Genomic DNA, 21,412 nt, shown 5'->3' on the forward strand with positions numbered 1-21,412 from the left:
CAGGATCTCATCACGGTATCTTTGTGCATTCAAATTGCCATCAATAAAATGCAGTTGTGTTCGTTGTCCATAACTTATGCCTGCCATAACCTCACCTCCACCATGGGGGCACTCTGTTCACAACGTTGACGTCAGCAAATTGCTTGCCCACACGGCGCCATACACGTGGTCTGCCGTTGAGGCCAGTTGGACATACTGCCAAATACTCTAAAACAACGTTGGTTGGCGGCTTATGGTAGAGAAATTAACATGAAATTCTCTGACAACAGCTCTGATGGACAGTCCTGCATTCAGCATTCCAATTGCACGCTCCTTCAAAACTTGAGACTTGTGTGACAAAACTGCACATTTTAGAGTGGCCTTCTATTGTCCTCAGCACAAGGTGCACCTGTGTAATGATCATGCTGTTTAATCAGCTTCTTGATATGCCACACCTGTCAGGTGGATGAATTATCTTGGCAAGGGAGAAATGCTCACTATAAGGGATGTAAACAAATTTGTGCACACCATTTTGAGAGAAATAAGCTTTTTATGCATATGGAACATTTCTGGGATCTTTTATTTCATATCATGAAACATGGGACCAACACTATACATGTTGCGTTTATATTTTTGTTCAGTATATATATAAGCAATAACGCCTGGGTGTGGTATGTGGCCAGTATACCAAGGCTAAGGGCTCTTCTTATCACAAAGCCCCAAGGTGCCTTATTGCTACTATAAACTGGTTACCAACGTATTTGTTTTATTTTTTATTATAGTACACGGTCTGATATACCACGGCTGTCAGCCAATCAGCATTCAGGGCTCGAACAACCCAGTTTATAAATAAACGACCTCGAACATGGTCTTTGCTAAACTGACTGTCAGCTGACGCTAGCAAGCAGTGTCTCGGTCTAATTAATCTGCTCTAGGCCTGTCAGAGCGAGTTATTGATGAGAGGTTGATTCATACTGGATTTCAATGGTTTTATCTGGCTGACCAGTCGTTCAACAACACCATCTTGCTTGCTAGTAACGGTACAATTAGACTGCTTTTTGTGTTGCTCTGATTTGTGATGGTGTTGTTGACAAATAGTGGCATGTTTCTCACTGCTAGCGGTTAGCTACCGTTAATGCTAACCTAGCCAGCTAGCTTCTTTAGCTGTCTATCCAGTTCATTGATTCTAACTTTCCATTTTAGTTTTCGTTAACGTTAATTGGTTGGTTAGCTAACTGTAGCTAGTCGAGTGGTTTTTGATTTAGACTAGTTAGCTAGCTATGTCGCTCTAATTTACCTCGACGATGCTATGCGGGTTACGATAGCTGACTAGGGTTACGATAGTTACGATAGTTGACGGCCATAAACTTCACTTCAGACAGTAGCTAAGGTTTTCACTGAAATGTTTGACTTAGAATTAAATAACTGGAGGTTTACTTGACTAATGGTATTAGAAGAAGAAGTTAAGCTAGAGAGAGGGTGGTTTAAATGGCAAGAATTAGAATTGAGCCAGGTAATGGACTTCAGTCAGCAGAGTCCATCAAAAGTTTGCGGGGCACCAGAGAAAGCCTGGCACTGCCAGATGAAGGCAACTCTTTCGGCTCGGACTCAGAACTAAATGGCTATACCAGCGAGAGACAGACGGATAAATATGGATTTATTGGGGGTGCACAACAATATTCAGAACAATCGTAAGTATGACCCGTCTGTTTATAACTTTCCACCAGCAATGAAGTAGCCAAGATCTGTGGCTGACAAAATTGTCAAAGGCATCTTCCTTCCAGATTAGGCACCCTTTTCATCTGACTAAACACACCACTTTTTATTGTTTGTAATTCTCCAATATTCACTTCACATTTGAATCAGTAGCCTGTTATTTGCGGTATAACTCCAGTGGATGCTCTCCACCAAAGACACAGAAAATGGCAGACGCTCTTATCCAGAGCTACTTACAGTAGTGAGTACATATATTTTGGTACTTTTTCATACTCTTCCACCGTGGAAATCGAACCCAAAACCCTGGCGTTGCAAGCGCCATCCTCTACCAACTCAGCCCCACAGGAGGACTTGGAGGTCAACAGAAACAGTTATTCCTCTCATGTTCTGTGTTACTCAGATGTAATTTGTCAAAAAATGACCTGCCATATTCTGTCTAGAGTCCCTTACTAGCCTTTGGTAACACCTGCGTTGTCCAGAATGACCCCCTACCCCACCCTTAGCAAGTTTATAGTTTGCTGCTCTGTGAACCTCCTTGAGGAAGCTGTGTACAGAGTGTCTGGTCAGACAAGATGGATGAGAAAGCCTCTGTCATGTAAGCCTCTGCATCACTCAGAGTAACTGATAGAAAAAGGACCTGCAGTTCTGCCACGGTCCCCGGGTGTATCAACCCTCATTCTATCTTTCCACCCTCTCAGCAGCTACTCTTCCTGCGGTCCAAACAGGGTTAAAACAGTTACATCACCACAAAACACAACCACTTAGATCATAAATAAAACAATGCATCATACAATATTACTCTAATATTAAACATTTACTATATAAAATCCAGAATACCAATACATCAGGGTTTGTGTGTGTCACCTCAGTCTGCGTTGTGCCATGAGGTGTTGTTTTATCAGTTTCTTAAATGTGATTTTACTGCTCGCTTGAATTACTTGACATGGAAGAGTTCCAGGTAGTCATGGCTCTATGTAGTACTGTGCGTTTACCACAGTCTGTTCTGGACTTGGGGACTGTGAAGAGACCCCTGGTGGCATGTCTTGTCAGGTATGTATAGGTGTTTTGATCTGTGTTAGCTGTTTGGAAAGAGGGTTTGGAGCTTTCAACACTAATACCCCTCTCAAAGACCTAGTGTTGCGGTCAATCTCTCCTCTACGTTGAGCCAGGAAAGATTGACCACATTTACATGCGCACAGTATTCTGGATAGTTGCTCAAATCCCGCCTAAGGTCTTATTCGGGGTAAGCTGTTTACATGGACCTTTTTGATATCCCGCTCATAGTATCCCTGTAACCATGAATAAACAGAATACCCGACCTCACTAATGCTCTTGTGGCTGAATGGCAGCAAGTCCCTGCAGCAATATTCCAACATCTTTTGGAAAACCTTCCCAGAAGAGTGGAGGCTGTTATAGCAGCAAAGGGGGGACCAATTCCATATTAATGCCCATGATTTTGGAATGAGATCTTCGACAAGCAGGTGTCCACCTACTTTTGGTCATGTAGTGTATCTTAAATATATGTGGGTTTTGGCAATGTTTCTTAAACTTAGTTCAGACAGAACATTTTCTCCAAAACTAAATATGTGTTGATGTTAGTTGGCGGGGATCTTTACTTCAGCATTATTGTGTTTTGATGTATTTCTAATACCTTAATACCTTTTCTAGTTTGTTTTCAAATACCCCTTTTCCATATGTTGCTTATTCAACATGTTTGGGATGAAAAGTGGTAGGAAATGTATGCCTTCATTTCTCAAATATAGACTTTTAGCTTTCATTTGACACCCAATTTGACATGCTCCTATGAACTTTACATGTTGGTGCTCATGGGTCCTTTTACATGGAAATGCCCATACATAAACTCACAGGCTTTACTCAATGCTAGTGGTAGATCATTAGTAAAAATACACAAACCTACGGGGCCAAGACAGCTACCATGAGGTATGCCTAACTCTTCCTGGTTTACTTTAGAGAGGCTTTAATTAAAGAACACCCTCTGTGTTCTGTTAGATGGGTAACGTTCGATCCATGGTGTGGTAGATGACGTAAAGTCATACATTTTTTAGCCTATGATCGATAATGTCAATAGCTGTACTAAAGTGTAACAAAACAGCTCCCACAATCTTCTTATCAATTTCTTTCCGCCAATCATTAGTCATTTGTGTTCATGCCGTACATATTGATTGACGATCCCTATAAGCGTGCTGAAAGTCAGTTGTTCATTTGTTTACTGTGAAAAAGCATTGCATCTGGTGAAAAAAACATTTTCCCAAAAAAGTTTACTAAGGGTCGGTAGCAGGCTGATTTGGTCGGCTGTTTGAACCAGTGAAGGGTGCTGCTTTGCTATTTTTGGTTAACAGTATGACTTTTGACTCCCTCCAGGCCAGAGGGCACATACTTTCCTGTAGGCTTTGATTGAAGAGATGGCAAATAGGAGTAGCAATATAGTCCACTACCGTCCTCAATAATTTTCCATCCAAGTTGTCATTACCAGGTGGTTTGTCATTATTGATGGACAATTTTTTTCACCTCTTCCACATTCACGTTAGAGTTAAACGACAATGCTTGTCTTTCATAATCTGATCAGTAATGCATGGATTTGAAGGTTCAGAGTTTATTGGCACGTGATGCCTAAGTTTGCTAATCTTGCCAATGAAAGTCATTAAAGTATTTCGCCATATCAGAGGGTTTTGTGATGAATGAGTCATCTGATTCAATGAAGGATCGAGCGGACTTTGACTTTTTGGCCAAAATGTCATTTTGACTGTCATCCATTATATAATTTCTCTTTAGAAGAAGCAATTTCATAAATGCGTCTAGTTTACAAAACACAATGCAGTTGAGGTGACCAGGGCATGTGTTTGCTTAAATGTTGTCGCAGGAAGAGGAAACCTCCTTGACTAACATAAATTCAGGGTTCTATGGTGACATGTTCTCCTATGTTGAAAAATGTAGACGCACACAAGTAAATTTAGGAGCACAATGAAAAATATAGCACAACTCTTCTTGAACAGCACTGTTGGTTAAGGGCTTGTAAGTAAGCATTTCACGGTAAGGTCTACACTTGTTGTATTCAACGCATGTGACAAAGTTTGATTTGATTGGCTCAAATGCATTAAGAAGGAAAGAAATTCCACAAATTAACTTTTAAGATGGCACACCTGTTAATTGACATTTATTCCAGGTGACTACCTCATGAAGCTGGTTGAAAGAATGCCAAGAGTGTGAAAAGCTGTCATCAATGCTAAGGGTGGCACCTTTGAGGAACCTCAAATATATTTTGATTTGTTGAACACTTTTTTTGGTTACTACATGATTCCTTAAGTGTTATTTCATAGTTTTGATGTCTTAACTATTATTCTACAATGTTGAAAATAGTAAAAATAAAAACACTTGAATGAGTAGGTGTCCCAACTTTTGATGGGTACTATATCATTTTTTCAAATATCTTCTCTAAATAATTGTTGTAAAATTGAAGGTCAAATACACTGCATTTCAAACAATCAGCAGTAATCTAATGAATTCAGGGCTTGGGAAGTTATACCTAGGCTTAATCGAAGCCTTCCACAACCATGGGACCCACTAATAATTTATTTTATGAAAATAGTTTAACCTGCATTTTTTGTTGCAATAAACACTGATTGGTCTTTCAAGTCAATGACAATGCCCCTTTTTTTTGTTACAAATTTAACTAGTTCTATTCATAATGCACATTCAATAATAATGACTAACTTCTTGTAGCAGGCATTAGGCCAGGGTCCCCCAACTGGTGGTCTGAGGGTTGAATTTGGCCCACGTGGTTTTACTTAATTTTTTTATACTGAACTAAAATATAAATGTAACAAGTAATTTCAATAGTTTTACTGACTTACAGTTCAAATAAATTCATTATGCCCTAATCTATGAATTTCACATGACTGGGCAGGGCACAGCCATGGGTGGGCCTGGTAGGGCATAGGCCCAAACACTTGGGAGCCAGGCCATCCAATCAGAATGATTTTATTTATTTTTTCCCACAAAAGGGCTTTATTACAGACAGAAATTATCCTCTGTTTCATCAGCTGTTTCATCAGCTGGTCTCAGACGATCCCGCAAATGAAGCCGGATGTGTACCACGCCAGGATCTCCACATGCTCTGCGGTTGTGAGACCGGTTGGATGTACTGCCAAATTCTCTAAAACAATGTTTGAGGCGCCTAATGGTAGAGAAATTAACATCAAATTCTTTGGCAACCGCTCTAGTGGACGTTCCTGCTGACAGCATGCCATTTCCACCCTCCCTCAAAACTTGAGACATCTGTAACATTGTGTTGTGACAAAACTGCACATTTTACTGTGGCCTTTTATTGTCCCTAGCACAAGGTGCACCTGTGTAATGATCATGCTGTTTAATCATCTTCTTGATATGCCACACCTTTTAGGTGGATGGATTATTTTGGCAAAGGCAAAATGCTCACTAACAGGGATGTAGACAAATTTGTGCACAAAATTTGAGAGATTTTTGTGCGTATGGAAAATATCAGATCTTTTATTTTAGCTCGTGAAACATGGGAACAACACTTTACATGCAGCATTTATAATTTTTGTTTAGTCTAGAATTTTCATTGTTGGACATAAGACCTGTAAAAATTCCAAAATCAACTTTTGCAAATCTGTTCCCAAGTATTCCCACGGATAATAGAGAGTGGTGATCATATACAAATGTAAGCAAGGTTTAAAATTATGTTTGTGTCAAATTGCAGTCTACAAATTATTTGTAATTATGTTCCAACCATCCGCTCAATAAATAATCGGCCCGCAGCTGAATCTAGTTGATTATCCCTGCATTAGGCTATGGAAAATTAACATGGGTCTCATCAATAATCTCTCAAGGCCATGTGATTAGCCAGCTATTCTTTTATATTTCAAGTTTAGCCAACTTGGCTCTATTTGCTAGCTAACAACGTTGAACAGTTAAATTGTTATGAACACACCCTTCTGTCTCCCAACAGTTTGAAAAGCATGTTGACCTCTGCACTTTGTTCAGATGTTGAAATCAAGTGGCCTACATTATTTCTCAATGAGAAATTCCTTTATATAATTGTTTTATACTTACTGCACGTTTATAAAACAGACTAAACTGCTAGTATAACAGTCTTTGGATAAAATACTGCTAGCGTTATGTGGTACCCCAATGCTGTGCTCGACAAACTGAGTATTTTCTAGAATCAATGTTCATTGATACTTGTTTTAGGTGTCTGCTCTGCTCGCAACTTGAGTAGTTGAGACAATAAAAGGGTATCGTTAGAAAACTTAACTTCTCTATTACAGTCAATATCCCGTGTGGCTCAGTTGGTAGGGCATGGTGTTTGCAACGCCAGGGTTGTGGGTTCGATTCCAACGGGGGACCAGTACGGAAAAAATATATGAAATGTATGCACTCACTACTGTAAGTCGCTCTGGATAAGAGTGTCTGCTAAAATGTAAATGTAAATATGTTTTGGTGTCCATATGACCGACTCTGTTGGACCAAACCTCGAATGCAAATACTGAGTTGAAACCTCTTGTCAGAGAGGAAGATGTGATCGCTCAACTTTGTTGGCGTGAGAGGCAGGGGGAGGGGCTTGGTGTGTGTGTAGACCATAGCGGAAGAGGCGAAGCGAGTGGTTTCACTCTCGCAAATTTGTTTCTCCAAAATGAGGCGTGTGTTTCTATGGGCTTATTTTGGACCTAAGCTTGTCGCCTGCCTTTGGGACGACTCTCATTTAGATGTTCATTGGCAAACTTCAGACGGGCATGTATATGTGCTTTCTTGAGCAGGGGGACCTTGCGGGCACTGCAGGATTTCAGTCCTTCACGGCGTAGTGTGTTACCAATTGTTTTCTTGGTGACTATGGTCCTAGCTGCCTTGAGATCATTGACAAGATCCTCCCGTGTAGTTCTGGGCTGATTCCTCACCGTTCTCATGATCATTGCAACTCCACGAGATCTCTGGTATAAATCGGAAGGTGCACACAGGAGCGAAGAAGACGAGACGAGCCGTGTGGCTCAATTGGTAGAGCATGGTGTTTGCAACGCCAGGGTTGTGGGTTTGATTCCCACGGGGGACCAGTACGGGGAAAAAATGTATGAAATGTATGCATTCACCACTGTAAGTTGCTCTGGATAAGAGCGTTTGCTAAATGACTAAAATGTAAATGTAAAATGTACAGCATGAGAACAAGCGGACTTAAGAGCTCATAAAAAAGAATAAAACCTTGATTCTTGCTATACAGGCATTTGGAATATTGCGCAAAAACATTTTGAATTAATCAAATTGTAAAGTCCATGGAGAACAAGAGCACCTCCTTCCAGCTGCCCACTGCACTGAGGATAGGAAACTGTCACCACCGATAAATCCACTATAACTGAGAATTTCAATAAGCATTTTTCTACGGCTGGCTATGCTTTCCACCTGGTTACCCCTACCCCGGTCAACAGCACTGCACCCCCCACAGCAACTCGCCCAAGCCTTCCCCATTTCTCCTTCTCCCAAATCCAGTCAACTGATGGTCTGAAAGAGCTGCAAAATCTGGACCCCTACAAATCAGCCGGGCTAGACAATCTGGACCCTTTCTTTCTAAAATTATCTGCTGAAATTGTTGCAACCCGTGTTACTAGCCTGTTCAACCTCTCTTTTGTGTCGTCTGAGATTCCCAAAGATGGGAAAGCAGCTGCGGTCATCCCCCTCTTCAAAGGGGGGGACACTCTTGACACAAACTGCTACAGACCTATATCTATCCTACCCTGCCTTCCTAAGGTCTTTGAAAGCTAAGTCAGCAAACAGATTACCGACCATTTCGAATCCCACCGCACCTTCTCCCGCTATGCGATCTGGTTTCAGAGCTGGTCATGGTTGCACCTCAGCCACGCTCAAGGTCCTAAACGATATCTTAACCGCCATCGATAAGAAACAATACTGTGCAGCCGTATTCATTGACCTGGCCAAGGCTTTCGACTCTGTCAATCACCACATCCTCATCGGCGACTCAATAGCCTTGGTTTCTCAAATGATTGCCTCGCCTGGTTCACCAACTACTTCTCTGATAGAGTTCAGTGTGTCAAATCGGAGGGCCTGTTGTCTGGACCTCTGGCAATCTCTATGGGGGTGCCACAGAGTTCAATTCTTGGGCCGTCTCTCTTCTCTGTATACATCATTGATGTCGCTCTTGCTGCTGGTGAGTCTCTAATCCACCTCTACGCAGACGACACCATTCTGTATACTTCTGGCCCTTCTTTGGACACTGTGTTAACAACCCTCCAGACAAGCTTCAATGAAATACAACTCTCCTTCAGTGGCCTCCAACTGCTCTTAAATACAAGTAAAACTAAATGCATGCTCTTCAACCGATCGCTGCCTGCACCTGCCCGCCCGCCCAGCATCACTACACTGGACGGCTCTGACTTAGAATACGTGGACAACTACAAATACCTGGGTGTCTGGTTAGACTGTAAACTCTCCTTCCAGACTCACATCAAGCATCTCCAATCCAAAGTTAAATCTAGAATTGGCTTCCTATTTCGCAACAAAGCATCCTTCACTCATGCTGCCAAACATTCCTGACCATCCTACTGATCCTCAACTTCGGCGATGTCATTTACAAAATAGCCTCCAATACCCTACTCAATAAATTGGATGCAGTCTATCACAGTGCCATCCGTTTTGTCACCAAAGCCCCATATATTCATATATTCCATTCAACAACTAACCCTAACCCATTCAACAACTAACCCTAACCCATTCAACAACTAACCCTAACCCATTCAACAACTAACCCTAACCCATTCAACAACTAACCCTAACCCATTCAACAACTAACCCTAACCCATTCAACAACTAACCCTAACCCATTCAACAACTAACCCTAACCCATTCAACAACTACAAAACACAGCTAGCTAGATATGTGCCCTCACTGCCCTGTGCAAACTGTGTGTGTGTGCGTTTGCGTGTGTGTGTGTGTGTGTGTGTGGACCTTCATCAGTTTCATTTACAGATAGAAAATGAAGGAGGCTTTTATATCAAAGATAATTTAAATAAAATATGTGTTTTATATGCTTCAAGATCGCCTTTTTTGGTCATGTTTTTGCAACTCATTTACCAATCACATGTTTTGTGTCTTATCCAATTGTGATAGGTCACTGAACTGATAGGAGTTCATTATGAAATATATACAAACGCCTCCTTCAGTTTGTTCTCTAGAAAACACAGATGGCTATGGGTCAATTTATTATAAAGAAGCACTGTCGTCAAAGACATGGTTCTTTGTGTGGCTCAGTTGGTAGACCATGGTGTTTGCAATGCCAGGGTTGTGGGTTTGATTCCCATGGGGGACCAGTACAGAGAAAAAATAATAATTATGAAATGAAAATGAAATGTATGCATTCACTACTGTAAGTCGCTCTGGATAAGAGCGTCTGCTAAATGACTAAAACGTAAAAACGTATATACTACCCACCACTGCGACGTGTACGCTCTCGTTGGCTGGCCCTCGCTTCATACTCGTTGCCAAACCCACTGGCTCCAGGTCATCTACAAGACCCTGCTAGGTAAAGTCCCCCCTTATCTCAGCTCGCTGGTCACCATAGCAGCACCCACCTGTAGCACGCGCTCCAGCAGGTATATCTCTCTGGTCACCCCCAAAGCCAATTCCTCCTTTGGCTGCCTCTCCTTCCAGTTCTCTGCTGCCAATGACTGGAACGAACTACAAAAATCTCTGAAACTGGAAACGCTTATCTTCATCACTAGGTTTAAGCACCGCCTCTCAGAGCAGCTCACAGATTACTGCACCTGTACATAGCCCATCTATAATTTAGCCCAAACAACTACTTTTCCCCTACTGTATTTATTTATTTATTTTGCTCCTTTGCACCCCATTATTTCTATTTCTACTTTGCACTTTCTTCCACTGCAAATCTACCATTCCAGTGTTTTACTTGCTATATTGTATTTACTTCTCCACCATGGCCTTTTTTTTGCCCTTACCTCCCTTATCTCACCTCATTTGCTCACATTGTATTTAGACTTATTTTTCGACTGTATTTTTGACTGTGTTTGTTTTACTCCATGTGTAACTCTGTTGTTGTATGTGTCGAACTGCTTTGCTTTATCTTGGCCAGGTCGCAATTGTAAATGAGAACTTGTTCTCAACTTGCCTACCTGGTTAAATAAAGGTGAAATAAAAAATGTCTTTGACATCGCCAAGCCCTAACTTATTAATTGATTTAAAACTTGTAATTCTGTTAACAAATCGGTAACCGAATTACCAAAAAAATCAGTAAAGGAATTACTGCAATTGAATTGTCTACAATGGCATATCATAGTAGTCACCTGCTACTGTCCTTCCTTCCACTGGCATTCTGTTATGTTCAGCTCATAAGTGTTTTCTTTTCTCTTTCTGTCAGTCTAGTGGTCTAAGCGAGAGTGTTAAAACAGTCTGGACAACCCCTCCCTCGCTCCCTCTTTGCGTCTCGCTGCTTAATGTTACCTCTCCCGGCTCTTACTGACACCTACCCATGAGCCTCCTCTCTTCCATTAACTGTAACCAGCATCTGTACCGAACCGACACTGGTGTCCATGGACGTTGAAAAGTAGTTGAAATTTGATCAGTCCGCCCTAGCCTTGATTTCGATGTCCGCAGACCAAAAAACTTGGGCCGGTCCAGGCCGGCCTTGATTTGAACGTCTATAGATAGAGTTTTGGTCTGGAATGAATCTGAACCAATCAGATGTCTGTTTCACAAGTTTGGAAAGTACAGTGTGTAGAGTAATACCCATATATGCAAAGCAGGATATTGCATATTTCTACATTTGTGTACCTATTTAGGATACATCACCATGAAGAGAATGACATTCAAATCCATAATTATGCATTTCTTTGTAGTACAGATCAGGGACCATGATGTAATTATGTTACTGTAATTCTGTTACTGCGTGTAAATCCACTTTACTTTTTTTTTCAAACTCAAGGTGTCATGTCATAGCTGACACCCCATTCTTTATGCGGACCTCGTTGAATCTTAATTTGGAGCAGATATTTAGCGTTGAAGGTGAGATTATACAGACATTTTGTTACCAAACTTTGTATCTGCACAGTTCTTCCAGTGAATGTGTTTTTGTACAATTTCAGTGTAAATTGTTAAAATATGTCCTTTTGAGTACAGTTGTGTGGTTAAACTTTGAAATAAATTGTTTTGTTTGGCATACATTTTAAGTGATTCTGTTACCTTGAAATTGCCCATCAACACTTAGGATAGGGTAGTTGTTTATAGACTATAGTAGACTTGGGTGCTTTGTTTTAATTCATTGGCCTCTTCTGGTGACTGTCAGCCATTTTAATTTTTTGCGAGACTGTCTCAGCCAAGTCACTGTTGGCTGTACTGTTACAAATGGAGGCGTTTAGGACAATCCAACAGATTATTCTCAGTGGGCCCTTTCGCTGCATAAGATTCTGGAAGTCCTGCAGTACCTTAAATAATCAGTTTCAGACATTACATCTTTTGTAGATTAGTCTACATGGTATGACAAGGTTTTCTCCATTGTAAAAAGCAAGATCACCATACAGACTCTTAGTTTGTTGTTTTCTAGTTGTTTACTGCTGCCATGGTGACTTGACAACCTTTTTGTGTATTATGGCATTGTTTTCCCTCTCATTTTGCTTACCAATGTGGTATGTTAGACCGGGTACTGCTGCCTTGCAAAACAGAATACAGGCCTGATGTGTCACCTCTTGTTCTGAACAAACGCCTTCTAACTCATCTGCTTACAGCCTATTGTGATGTGCATTTCTCTCCAGTGTTTAGGCTCCCAGTGAGTGGTTGCTGAGCAAGAGTAGGAATGGCGAGATAATTTCCTGTTTTTTGTGTGCTTTGCGGGTCGTGGCAAGTGTCCCACTGTTTTGTCTGAGGATGGATTTCCTGTGAGGAGTAGGAAGGGATCGGCCGTTGCCCCGCCCCTTCCCCCAAGAGTGCCAGGATGTGATGAAGTATACCACATCCCTGCACTGTGCTGTTTGTATGGTGTTTTGTATTTGAGAGTGAGTGCTCCGAATAGGGTTGGGCTGATTATATGATTTTATTGTGATGTTTGACATCTAACGTGATGTGCAAGACTATACTCTATTTGAACTTTACAAATCAAAACTATGCAGTTTAATCAGTTAGGCTATATCAAGATGTTGAAAATGAAGTCTAAATTAATTAACTAAGCCTTGTTTTTTTGTTGCCACACAGAATATTTCATGAGAATCTGACTAATATTGTAAATGAGCACAAAATGCACAGTCTGGAATGATTTAGTCGTTAACGACGCAAATTATTTTATATCGGATATCGCAACATTTGGAGTAACATATCGCACAACCCTAGCTCAGAATGATCATCTTTGGACTACACCTGTCCCTGTTTACCTAGTCTCCATTTCTGAGATCAACCTCGACCCGGGATACCTGTAATATGATAGTCTTCACTAATCCAGCAAGGTTAATGCTAATCACTGTGCTTAGCCCTGTGCTTGCTGCTATTTCTCCACCTTGTAAAGCAATTGCTTGTGAGGCACTGCTGTGTACACAGCATGAGTGGCCACTCTTCCGCTCTGGGGTTTTAGGTCTAGTATCTATGTCATGTGATCTGATCTGGCCTGCTGGACGGAAAGAGAATTTAGGCCTAAGTGTTCAGCCCATTTGGTTGGATGTAGACTAATGACTGCAGGGCTGTCCCTAAAAGGAAATAAAACAAACGCAAACATAAAGCAGACTTGTCAGACAGAGCCTTTTAGGCTAAGAGCTTGTTAGTTTTAGCCTGTCCAATCTGTCATGTGTTATTGTTAAGCCTCTTTGTTGTGGGTTCTGTAGCAGGCTTATCTGGCTGTTCGGTCCTGCTCCATTGGAAGGGAAGGACATGTTGTCCTTCTCCTAATGTTGCTACGGTTACCACAGTTGCCACCACTGTGACAGAACGTGTGTGTCTCAAATCAATTCCATTTAAGGGCCTTTATTGGCATGGAAACATATGTTTACATTGCCAAAGCAAGTGAAATGGATAATAAATGAACAGTGAACATTACACGCACAAAAGTTCCAAAAGAATAAAGACATTTCAAATGTCATTATGTCTATATATACGATGTAATGATGTGCAGCTAGTTAAATAAACATAAATATAGGATGTATTTAAAATGGTGTTTATTCTTCACTGTTTGCCCTTTTCCTGTGGCAACAGGCCATAAATCTTGCTGCTGAGATTGCACACTGTGGTATTTCACCCAATAGGTATGGGAGTTTATCAAAATGTGACTTTTCAAATTCTTTGTGGCTCTGTGTAATCTGAGGAAAATATGTCTCTATGGTCATACATTTGGCAGGAGGTTAGGAAGTGCAGCTCAGTCTCCACCTCATGTTGTGGACAGTGCACATAGCCTGTCTTCTCTTGAGCGCCAGGTCTGCTTTCGGCGGCCTTTCTCAAGAGCAAGGCTATGCTCACGGAGTCTGTACATAGTCAAAGATTTCCTTAATTTTAGGTCAGTCACAGTGGTCAGGTATTCTGCCACTGTGTACTCTCTGTTTAGGGCCAAATAGCATTCTAGTTTGCTCATTTTTTTTTGTAAATGATTTCCAATGTGTCAAGTAATTATCGTTTTGTCATGATTTGGTTGGGTCTAATTATGTTGCTGTCCTGGGGTTCTGTCTGTCTCTCATATTCATGTAGCCCTATAACAGACAACCTAGTTTCATTCATTCCAGAGAAAAAGGATAGGCTATGCTTAATGAGTGCAAAAATACTGTCATGGTGTTGTGTTCTCCCCTCCTCTCTGCATCCCCCTTGGTAATTTGACCACAGTCGGTCCAGTGTACTGGGTGTGTCCGTCAGCTGGTTACAGTAAAGATGCTCTTTCTCTGAGCGACACTGAAACACACGCAGCCTCTTTAGGGCCCCTTTGAACCGCACTCTCCTCCTACCAAGGGAAGGAGCCCAAGCCCAGCAGTCCTCCAGAACTATGTTGTCAGCTTTCTCTCTCTTCTTTTCATCTGGAGAGGCGCAACAATGGCAGCTATTGTCCTTGTCTCTTATCTTTTTCCATTTCCATTCTGGTTCCAATGGACACTACGATCATATGGCTCCACTTTTCTAGTCAAAAGTTTTTTTTCTGTAAGAAAAAGAAAGTACGCTCCTCTGGCGAATGATTTTCGGAAGCTACAGGAACCAGCTTCCTGTGTGGGATGGGTCTTCCTGTTTGGCCCTCCCTCCTTCCCTCACTTGCCTCTGGTTTCGCTGGTGTATGCATTGTGTTTTGGAGACGGGTGTGTAGCTGTAGACTAACCCTCTGTCTGTCCCCTGACTCCCACAGAGCTGAAGACATCCCTCCTGAAGTGCTGAGACAGAGAGAGGCCAAATGGCTGGACATGCTCAACAACTGGGACAAATGGATGGCCAAGAGACACAAGAAGGTCAGCAAGTCCAACATCTGCTGCTCAACACCGGCTGATAGGATACCGAAATCCCAATGCTGACCATAACCGCTTTCTTTATCGAAAGCATGTTAATAACATTGCAAGGTTTCATGTGTCACCCCTTCTCCTCTTATTGAGTGACTGTTATGCAGTAAGCACCAGAAAGTATGTAAGGAAAGTAATTGAACACATACTTGAACAATCTACCCCCCTTGCCTCATATTGAATCTGTTCCACTGAATGAATTGCCATGATTTTTAATCTCACTGTGCATGATTGAGTGGCTGTGACAGAAGCACTAACTCCCTGCCCCCCAGATGAAGCTGCGCTGTCAGAAGGGCATCCCCCCCTCTCTGCGAGGCCGGGCGTGGCTCTACCTGTCAGGAGGAAAGGTGAAGAGGGAGCAACACAAGGGCAAGTTCGAGGTCGGTCACTAACCACCATCGCTACACACAAATTCATACACACAGTCTTGTACTTTTACACATGAAGCATGTGAATTCAGCTAACTGGTTTTTAAAGGAGCTGGACAGGCAGGCAGGAGACCCTAAGTGGGTGGATGTGATCGAGAAGGACCTCCACAGACAGTTCCCCTTCCATGAGATGTTTGTGGCGAGAGGAGGCCATGGGTGAGTAGCTCACTTGACATGGACCCATGGCTGTTTCTCAGTACATGTTTGTTTTTTGTAACCCAAAATCATGTGCGTGTGTAGGCAGCAGGACCTGTACCGTGTCCTCAAAGCCTACACACTGCACCGGCCTGAGGAGGGTTACTGCCAAGCTCAAGCTCCCATCGCTGCTGTGCTGCTAATGCACATGCCTGCTGAGGTCAGTCCACGCATACCATCCCTGTATATGCAAAAAATGTTGAATACTCTTGTTACTCACACTAGAGGAATGTGGCATACACCACAGCCGTGCTGAATTCATGTTTGCGCTTTTATTTAACAGGATGCATTCTGGGGTCTGGTGCAGATTTGTGAGAAGTACCTTCCTGGATACTACAGTGTAGGGCTGGTAAGACTGACCACAGGCGTACCACACTGATACTCGAACACAAAGAATACAAGGAACCCAGGTCCCATGTTGAAGAGAATCCGCTGTTTGTTGGTTGGGACAGGGAGAGGTTTTATATTGGGGTTTAAAGATCAGGCTTACCGCGGGCAGTTCGTTGGGTTTTCCCAAGGGCAGAGCTAGAGAGTAACTCGGATGAGCTTACCTGTCACTAAAATACAGTTAAACATTAATTCAGCATGTTTATCATTGTCTGGAACCACCGTGTCTTGGAAAAGAAAAGCTGTACAATGTTAGGTGACACATGTTGAATGCAGGTATCATATGACTGGGCAAGCTCTTTAGCTGACATGTGCTGCTGTCATTACGTGTCCTGTAGCCTGATGTCTGTGACCAGCTAATGACAAATGGCCCTGAGTGAGCGGGTGACCAGGCAATGTGGGCCGGTTAATGAAACTATTACATTTAAAAAAGAGGAAGGAGTCTGTTCTCTCTCCCCCTCACCCCTCTCTGCCTCTCAACCCCTCCATTCTGATGGTGGTTCCTGTGTGCTCCTGAAGGAGGCGATCCAGCTGGATGGGGAGATCCTGTTTGCTCTGCTGAAGCGGGTGTCTCCTCTGGCCCACCGCCACCTGAAGAAGCACAAGCTGGACCCCATCCTGTACATGACGGAGTGGTTTATGTGTGCCTTCTCCAGAACCCTGCCCTGGGCCTCTGTGCTACGTGTCTGGGACATGTTCCTTTGTGAGGGTGAGATGCAGAATGTAATTTAACAGGATCTTTGTGGAGTGCAATATGTTTAATGCATGTGGCTATATGAAACACGTACAATGTATGTAATTTGCTGATTCCACACAGTAAACACACATTTACATTCCACTGACATGGACACACACCCCAGCATACTCATAATCACCTATATTACAGACACATTCAAACATACAAAAAAAACACACACAAATATGTCAAGACTCTCAGGACACAGTGCGACTTCATCTGTTTGTCTGGTGTTGTCCGGTCGTCCAGGGGTGAAGATCATCTTCCGGGTGGGCCTGGTGCTGTTGAAGTGCATGCTGGGCTCCCAGGACAAGCTGAAGACGTGTCAGGGACAGTACGAGACCATGGAGCTGCTCAAGACCATAGACACACGCTACATGCTGGAAGGATTCCTAGTGCGGGAGGTAGTGATGCGCAACCACCATTCACAGCCAGACTTCTAGAAACATCCATACTGGAAAATGCTCAGTGTCATGGTTTTTAGCCACTTTGACAATTGCTGACATGAATGTGATGAATCTCAGGGCTGTGTTAACCTCTATGGGCTAGGTGGGACGCAAGCGACCCACCCGTGGTGCACTCCATCAACAGCAGGTGCATTTCAAGAGCGGCAAATTTGAATCCAAATAAACGTCAAAATTCAAATTTTTCAAACATACAACTATTTTACACCCTTTGAAAGATAAACATCTCCTTAATCTAACCACGTTTTACGATTTCAAAAAGGTTTTACGGCGAAAGCATAAATTTAGAGTATGTTAGGACAGTACATTTACAAGAGTTGTGTGTAATGTTGTGCCAATTCAAAGACAGGCGTCACCAAAACCATAAAATCAGCTAAAATTATGCACTAACCTTTTACAATCTCCAACAGATGACACTCCTAGGACATTGTGTTAGACAATGCATGCATTTTTAGTTCTATCAAGTTCATATTTATATCCAAAAACAGCGTTTTACTGTGGCGTTGATGTTCAGGAAATCGTTTCCCTCCAATAACCGGCATTCAAGTCAGCACCACAAATGAAATAATTAAAATTAGAAAACATTGGTAAAATATTATATTGTCATTTAAGGAATTATAGATTTACATCTCTTGAACGCAATCAACTTGCCAGATTTAAAAATAACCTTACTGGGAAATCACACTTTGCAATAATCTGAGCACTGCGCCCAGAAAAATACGCGTTGCGATACAGACTAGCCGCCATGTTGGGGAGATCTAAAATCGAAAATACTATGTAAATAATCCATTACCTTTGATTCTCTTCATCAGATGTCACTTCCAGGTATCACAGGTCCATAACGAATGTAGTTTTGTTCAAAAAAGCTCATCATTTATGTCCAAAAATCTCCGTCTTGTTAGCACATGATCTAAGCCCGCCGGACTTCACTTCATGAACGAGGGGAAAAAATATATTTACGTTCGTTCAAACATGTCAAACGTTGTATAGCATAAATCATTAGGGCCTTTTTTAACCAGAACATGAATAATATTCAAGGTGGACGAATGCATTCTCTTTTATAACGTATTGGAACGAGGGTACCCAACATGAACTCGCGCGCCAGGTGTCTAATGGGCCATCATCGTTCCATGGCTCTTGTTCGGTCAGATCTCCCTCCAGAAGACTCAAAACACTTTGTAAAGGCTGGTGACATCTAGTGGAAGCAATAGGAAGTGCCAAAATATTCCTCAGCCCCTGTGTTTTTCAATGGCATAGGTTTAAAGGTAATACAACACATCAGGTATCCACTTCCTGTCAGAAAATGTCTCAGGGTTTTGCCTGCCAAATGAGTTCTGTTATACTCACAGACACCATTCAAACAGTTTTAGAAACTTTAGGGTGTTTTCTATCCATATATAATAAGTATATGCATATTCTAGTTACTGGGTAGGATTAGTAACCAGATTAAATCGGGTACATTTTTTTATCCAGCCGTGCAAATACTGCCCCCTAGCCCTAACAGGTTAAATGCTAAGGGCTATGGTGTAAACTGAAAAGACCCTGCTGCCACCTAGTGGCACTTTAATAAAACTATGATATTACAGTCATGATTTCTGCTACCTTGTCAAGCTGACAAGAGTTTAAGACCGCTAGGTTAACCACTGCCTCTTATGCTCTGTCCAAGGTTATAGAGCTGCCGTTGTCAGAGCGGGACATTGAGAAGGAGCACCTGGCCCAGCTGCGGCGCTGGAAGGAGACCCGGGGTGAGTTGCACTGCAAGTCCCCTCCCAGAATGCATGGCGCCAAGGCTATCATGGCCGCTGAACCACCCAATCGCCAAGACCTGAGACAGAACCCCACCATCATAGTTGAGTCATCCCTGGCAACCAATAAGAATGGGGAGGGCCAGCAGGAGGACAAGCCGAGGAAAAAGACCAAAGAGCAGAAGAATGGGAAGAAGAACGTTACCCCGGTGGCAGCCAACCCTGAACCCAGCGACACCTCTACCAAGCCCTCCCCACCCCTCAAAGACACACCCCTGCAGGGCTCCAATCAGAGCCTGATTAGCACAGAACATGACACCTACCTGTAGCAGATGGAAAGGGCTTGGACCAGCCGGGGATTACAAAGCCTGTTTACTGCTCACTGACTCCAGATCCCCAGTATACCCTTAACCTCTGACCCTGCCCCTTCCCATTCCCACCCTTTTGACTGACTCTTTCCATTATAGCCAAATGCATCTATAGCAAAACACTCCATAAGAATGGAAGCCTCTGGCCTTAGTGTATCTTCCATATTGCCCTGGGTGCTACTACAAGTGTAGACCAAGCAGACTGTTGTTTTTCACACATGTATGGGGAATGACAATTTAATCATCAGTTGGGAGAGTGCAGCACTTCGTTCAGTGGACCATACGGGTATACAGGCACTTTGGCTTAGGGTAGATTGATTTCAGCGGCAGACTGTACAATCACGTCAGTTTATCTCAATCTTTTTCTTATTTAATTAAGTATTTTAGGCTGATTCAAGATCAGGTGCCATAACTATGAAGTCTGTTTAGCCAGGAGTCCTGGCCCTGTCCCAGCTGATCCGGGGTCATTACTGGATGCTTGAGCACTATGCCTGTTTCTGTCACTTAATGTCTGTCACTTAATATGTACTGTAGTATGAGACACTACATTGCCAACATACACCAATCCTGCATTGTTAGATTAACAGGAAATGTTAATAGTTAAATTGTAATCACAATAGAATATGGTTTGGATAGCGTAGGTTGCCAACATATTGTATAAAGATAAATGCTGTTCTCATTCACTCATTGGTGCATCCTTTCTCTCTGGTTGTAGTTGATGTTGATGAACACTAGAGGGCTCTGTGGGGCCATTGTTCAGCCCTGACCAATGAAGGACCTGAACAACAGGCTCAAGGGGAAACCAATCATCCGTATCATCTTTTATAGTTTCTAATGAAGTAAATTAACATTTGCTGGACAATTCCTGTCACTAGACCAACGATTTGATGGTTTACCATGTTTATGTGTTGTAAGAGCCATGCTGTCTAAATCATTCCTTAGTGTGTATGATTCTGTGCAGAGCTCCAGGGAACAGAGCGTGTGTAGTTATGTAGTGGGAGAATGCCAAACGATGACGCTCATGTCATACTCAGCCATGTTGATTCAGCGTTGTCTATATAATGAGCTTAAGTATACGCTATTTGTGTATACTCGTTTATTAGATCTGTGCATAATTGCATATATGTAATCGTCAATATTACACACAGGTGTGTTAGTCAAATATTTGCCTTTAGATTAGAACTGCAGAAGTTATTTTCTGAAGGGATCGTTTTATATGAAGTAACTAGATTAAAAAAAAAGGAAAAAAAAGATGGTAAAAGGGTGAGTTCTGTCAATTGCTATTGATTTTCACACTTGCACATAGTTTAGAACTTCACATACTATAGATTTATATTTGTCTAAGATGAAGCACTTTGTCCCTGGTCAACTCCTTTAAGAATAAAATGTATTTTGTTTGTCTTCTGTAAAGTTGCATGTGTTTATTTATTGTGTGACGTCTATATCCACGTAACCTCTGCCACACATTTAACCAACACTCTGACACACCACAATAATGTAGTAGACGTCTATTGCACTTTTCATAATAGAAATCTCAAAGCTCTTCATAAGCAAAAGACTAACAAACAAGCTATATCATGACCGGTCAACCAAAAGAGGCCAAGTCTTTGACAGCTGCATCCTCTGCAGATAGAGGGTCAGTTCATGGCTTGAGTGGAGAGAACTGGTCAGAGGATGGTGATGGAGTCTGCTGTTGATCCTGTAGAGGGCAAGTCTGGGAACCAGCCTGAGTCATATAGCCACTGGACTTCTCTTCCACTCTGTAAAACACCCACTTAGGTGATGCCTTAGCAGCTCTGGCCGCTAGAAAACTCGCCACACAAAGTTCAGAATAGTAGCCAGTAGTCCTCTCTACGAGCCCTCTGCCTCCACTGGATTCCTCCATC

At 42.3% G+C, this 21,412-nt stretch overlaps 1 protein-coding gene across 2 annotated transcripts; it reads left to right on the forward strand.

Annotated features, from left to right (window-relative positions):
* Window positions 1-859: 859 nt before the first annotated feature.
* Window positions 860-20,936, forward strand: LOC106564777 (TBC1 domain family member 10A). Of its 2 annotated transcripts, XM_014131151.3 has the most exons (10): window positions 860-1,670; window positions 15,056-15,155; window positions 15,476-15,583; window positions 15,681-15,787; window positions 15,872-15,986; window positions 16,110-16,175; window positions 16,733-16,922; window positions 17,199-17,353; window positions 19,080-19,158; window positions 20,242-20,936. In XM_014131151.3, the coding sequence occupies exons 1-10, from the start codon at window positions 1,468-1,470 to the stop codon at window positions 20,259-20,261; spliced, it is 1,143 nt and encodes a 380-aa protein (XP_013986626.3). In that variant the 5' UTR covers window positions 860-1,467; the 3' UTR covers window positions 20,262-20,936. The 2 variants fall into 2 exon arrangements, with proteins under 2 accessions (XP_013986626.3, XP_013986618.3); XM_014131143.3 differs by lacking the exon at window positions 20,242-20,936 and having other exon boundaries at window positions 19,080-19,862.
* Window positions 20,937-21,412: the final 476 nt, after the last annotated feature.

The sequence above is a fragment of the Salmo salar genome, chromosome 01, assembly GCF_965601325.2.
Source record: "Salmo salar chromosome 01, fSalSal1, whole genome shotgun sequence".
In the NCBI taxonomy this organism is placed as follows: Eukaryota; Metazoa; Chordata; class Actinopteri; order Salmoniformes; family Salmonidae; genus Salmo; species Salmo salar.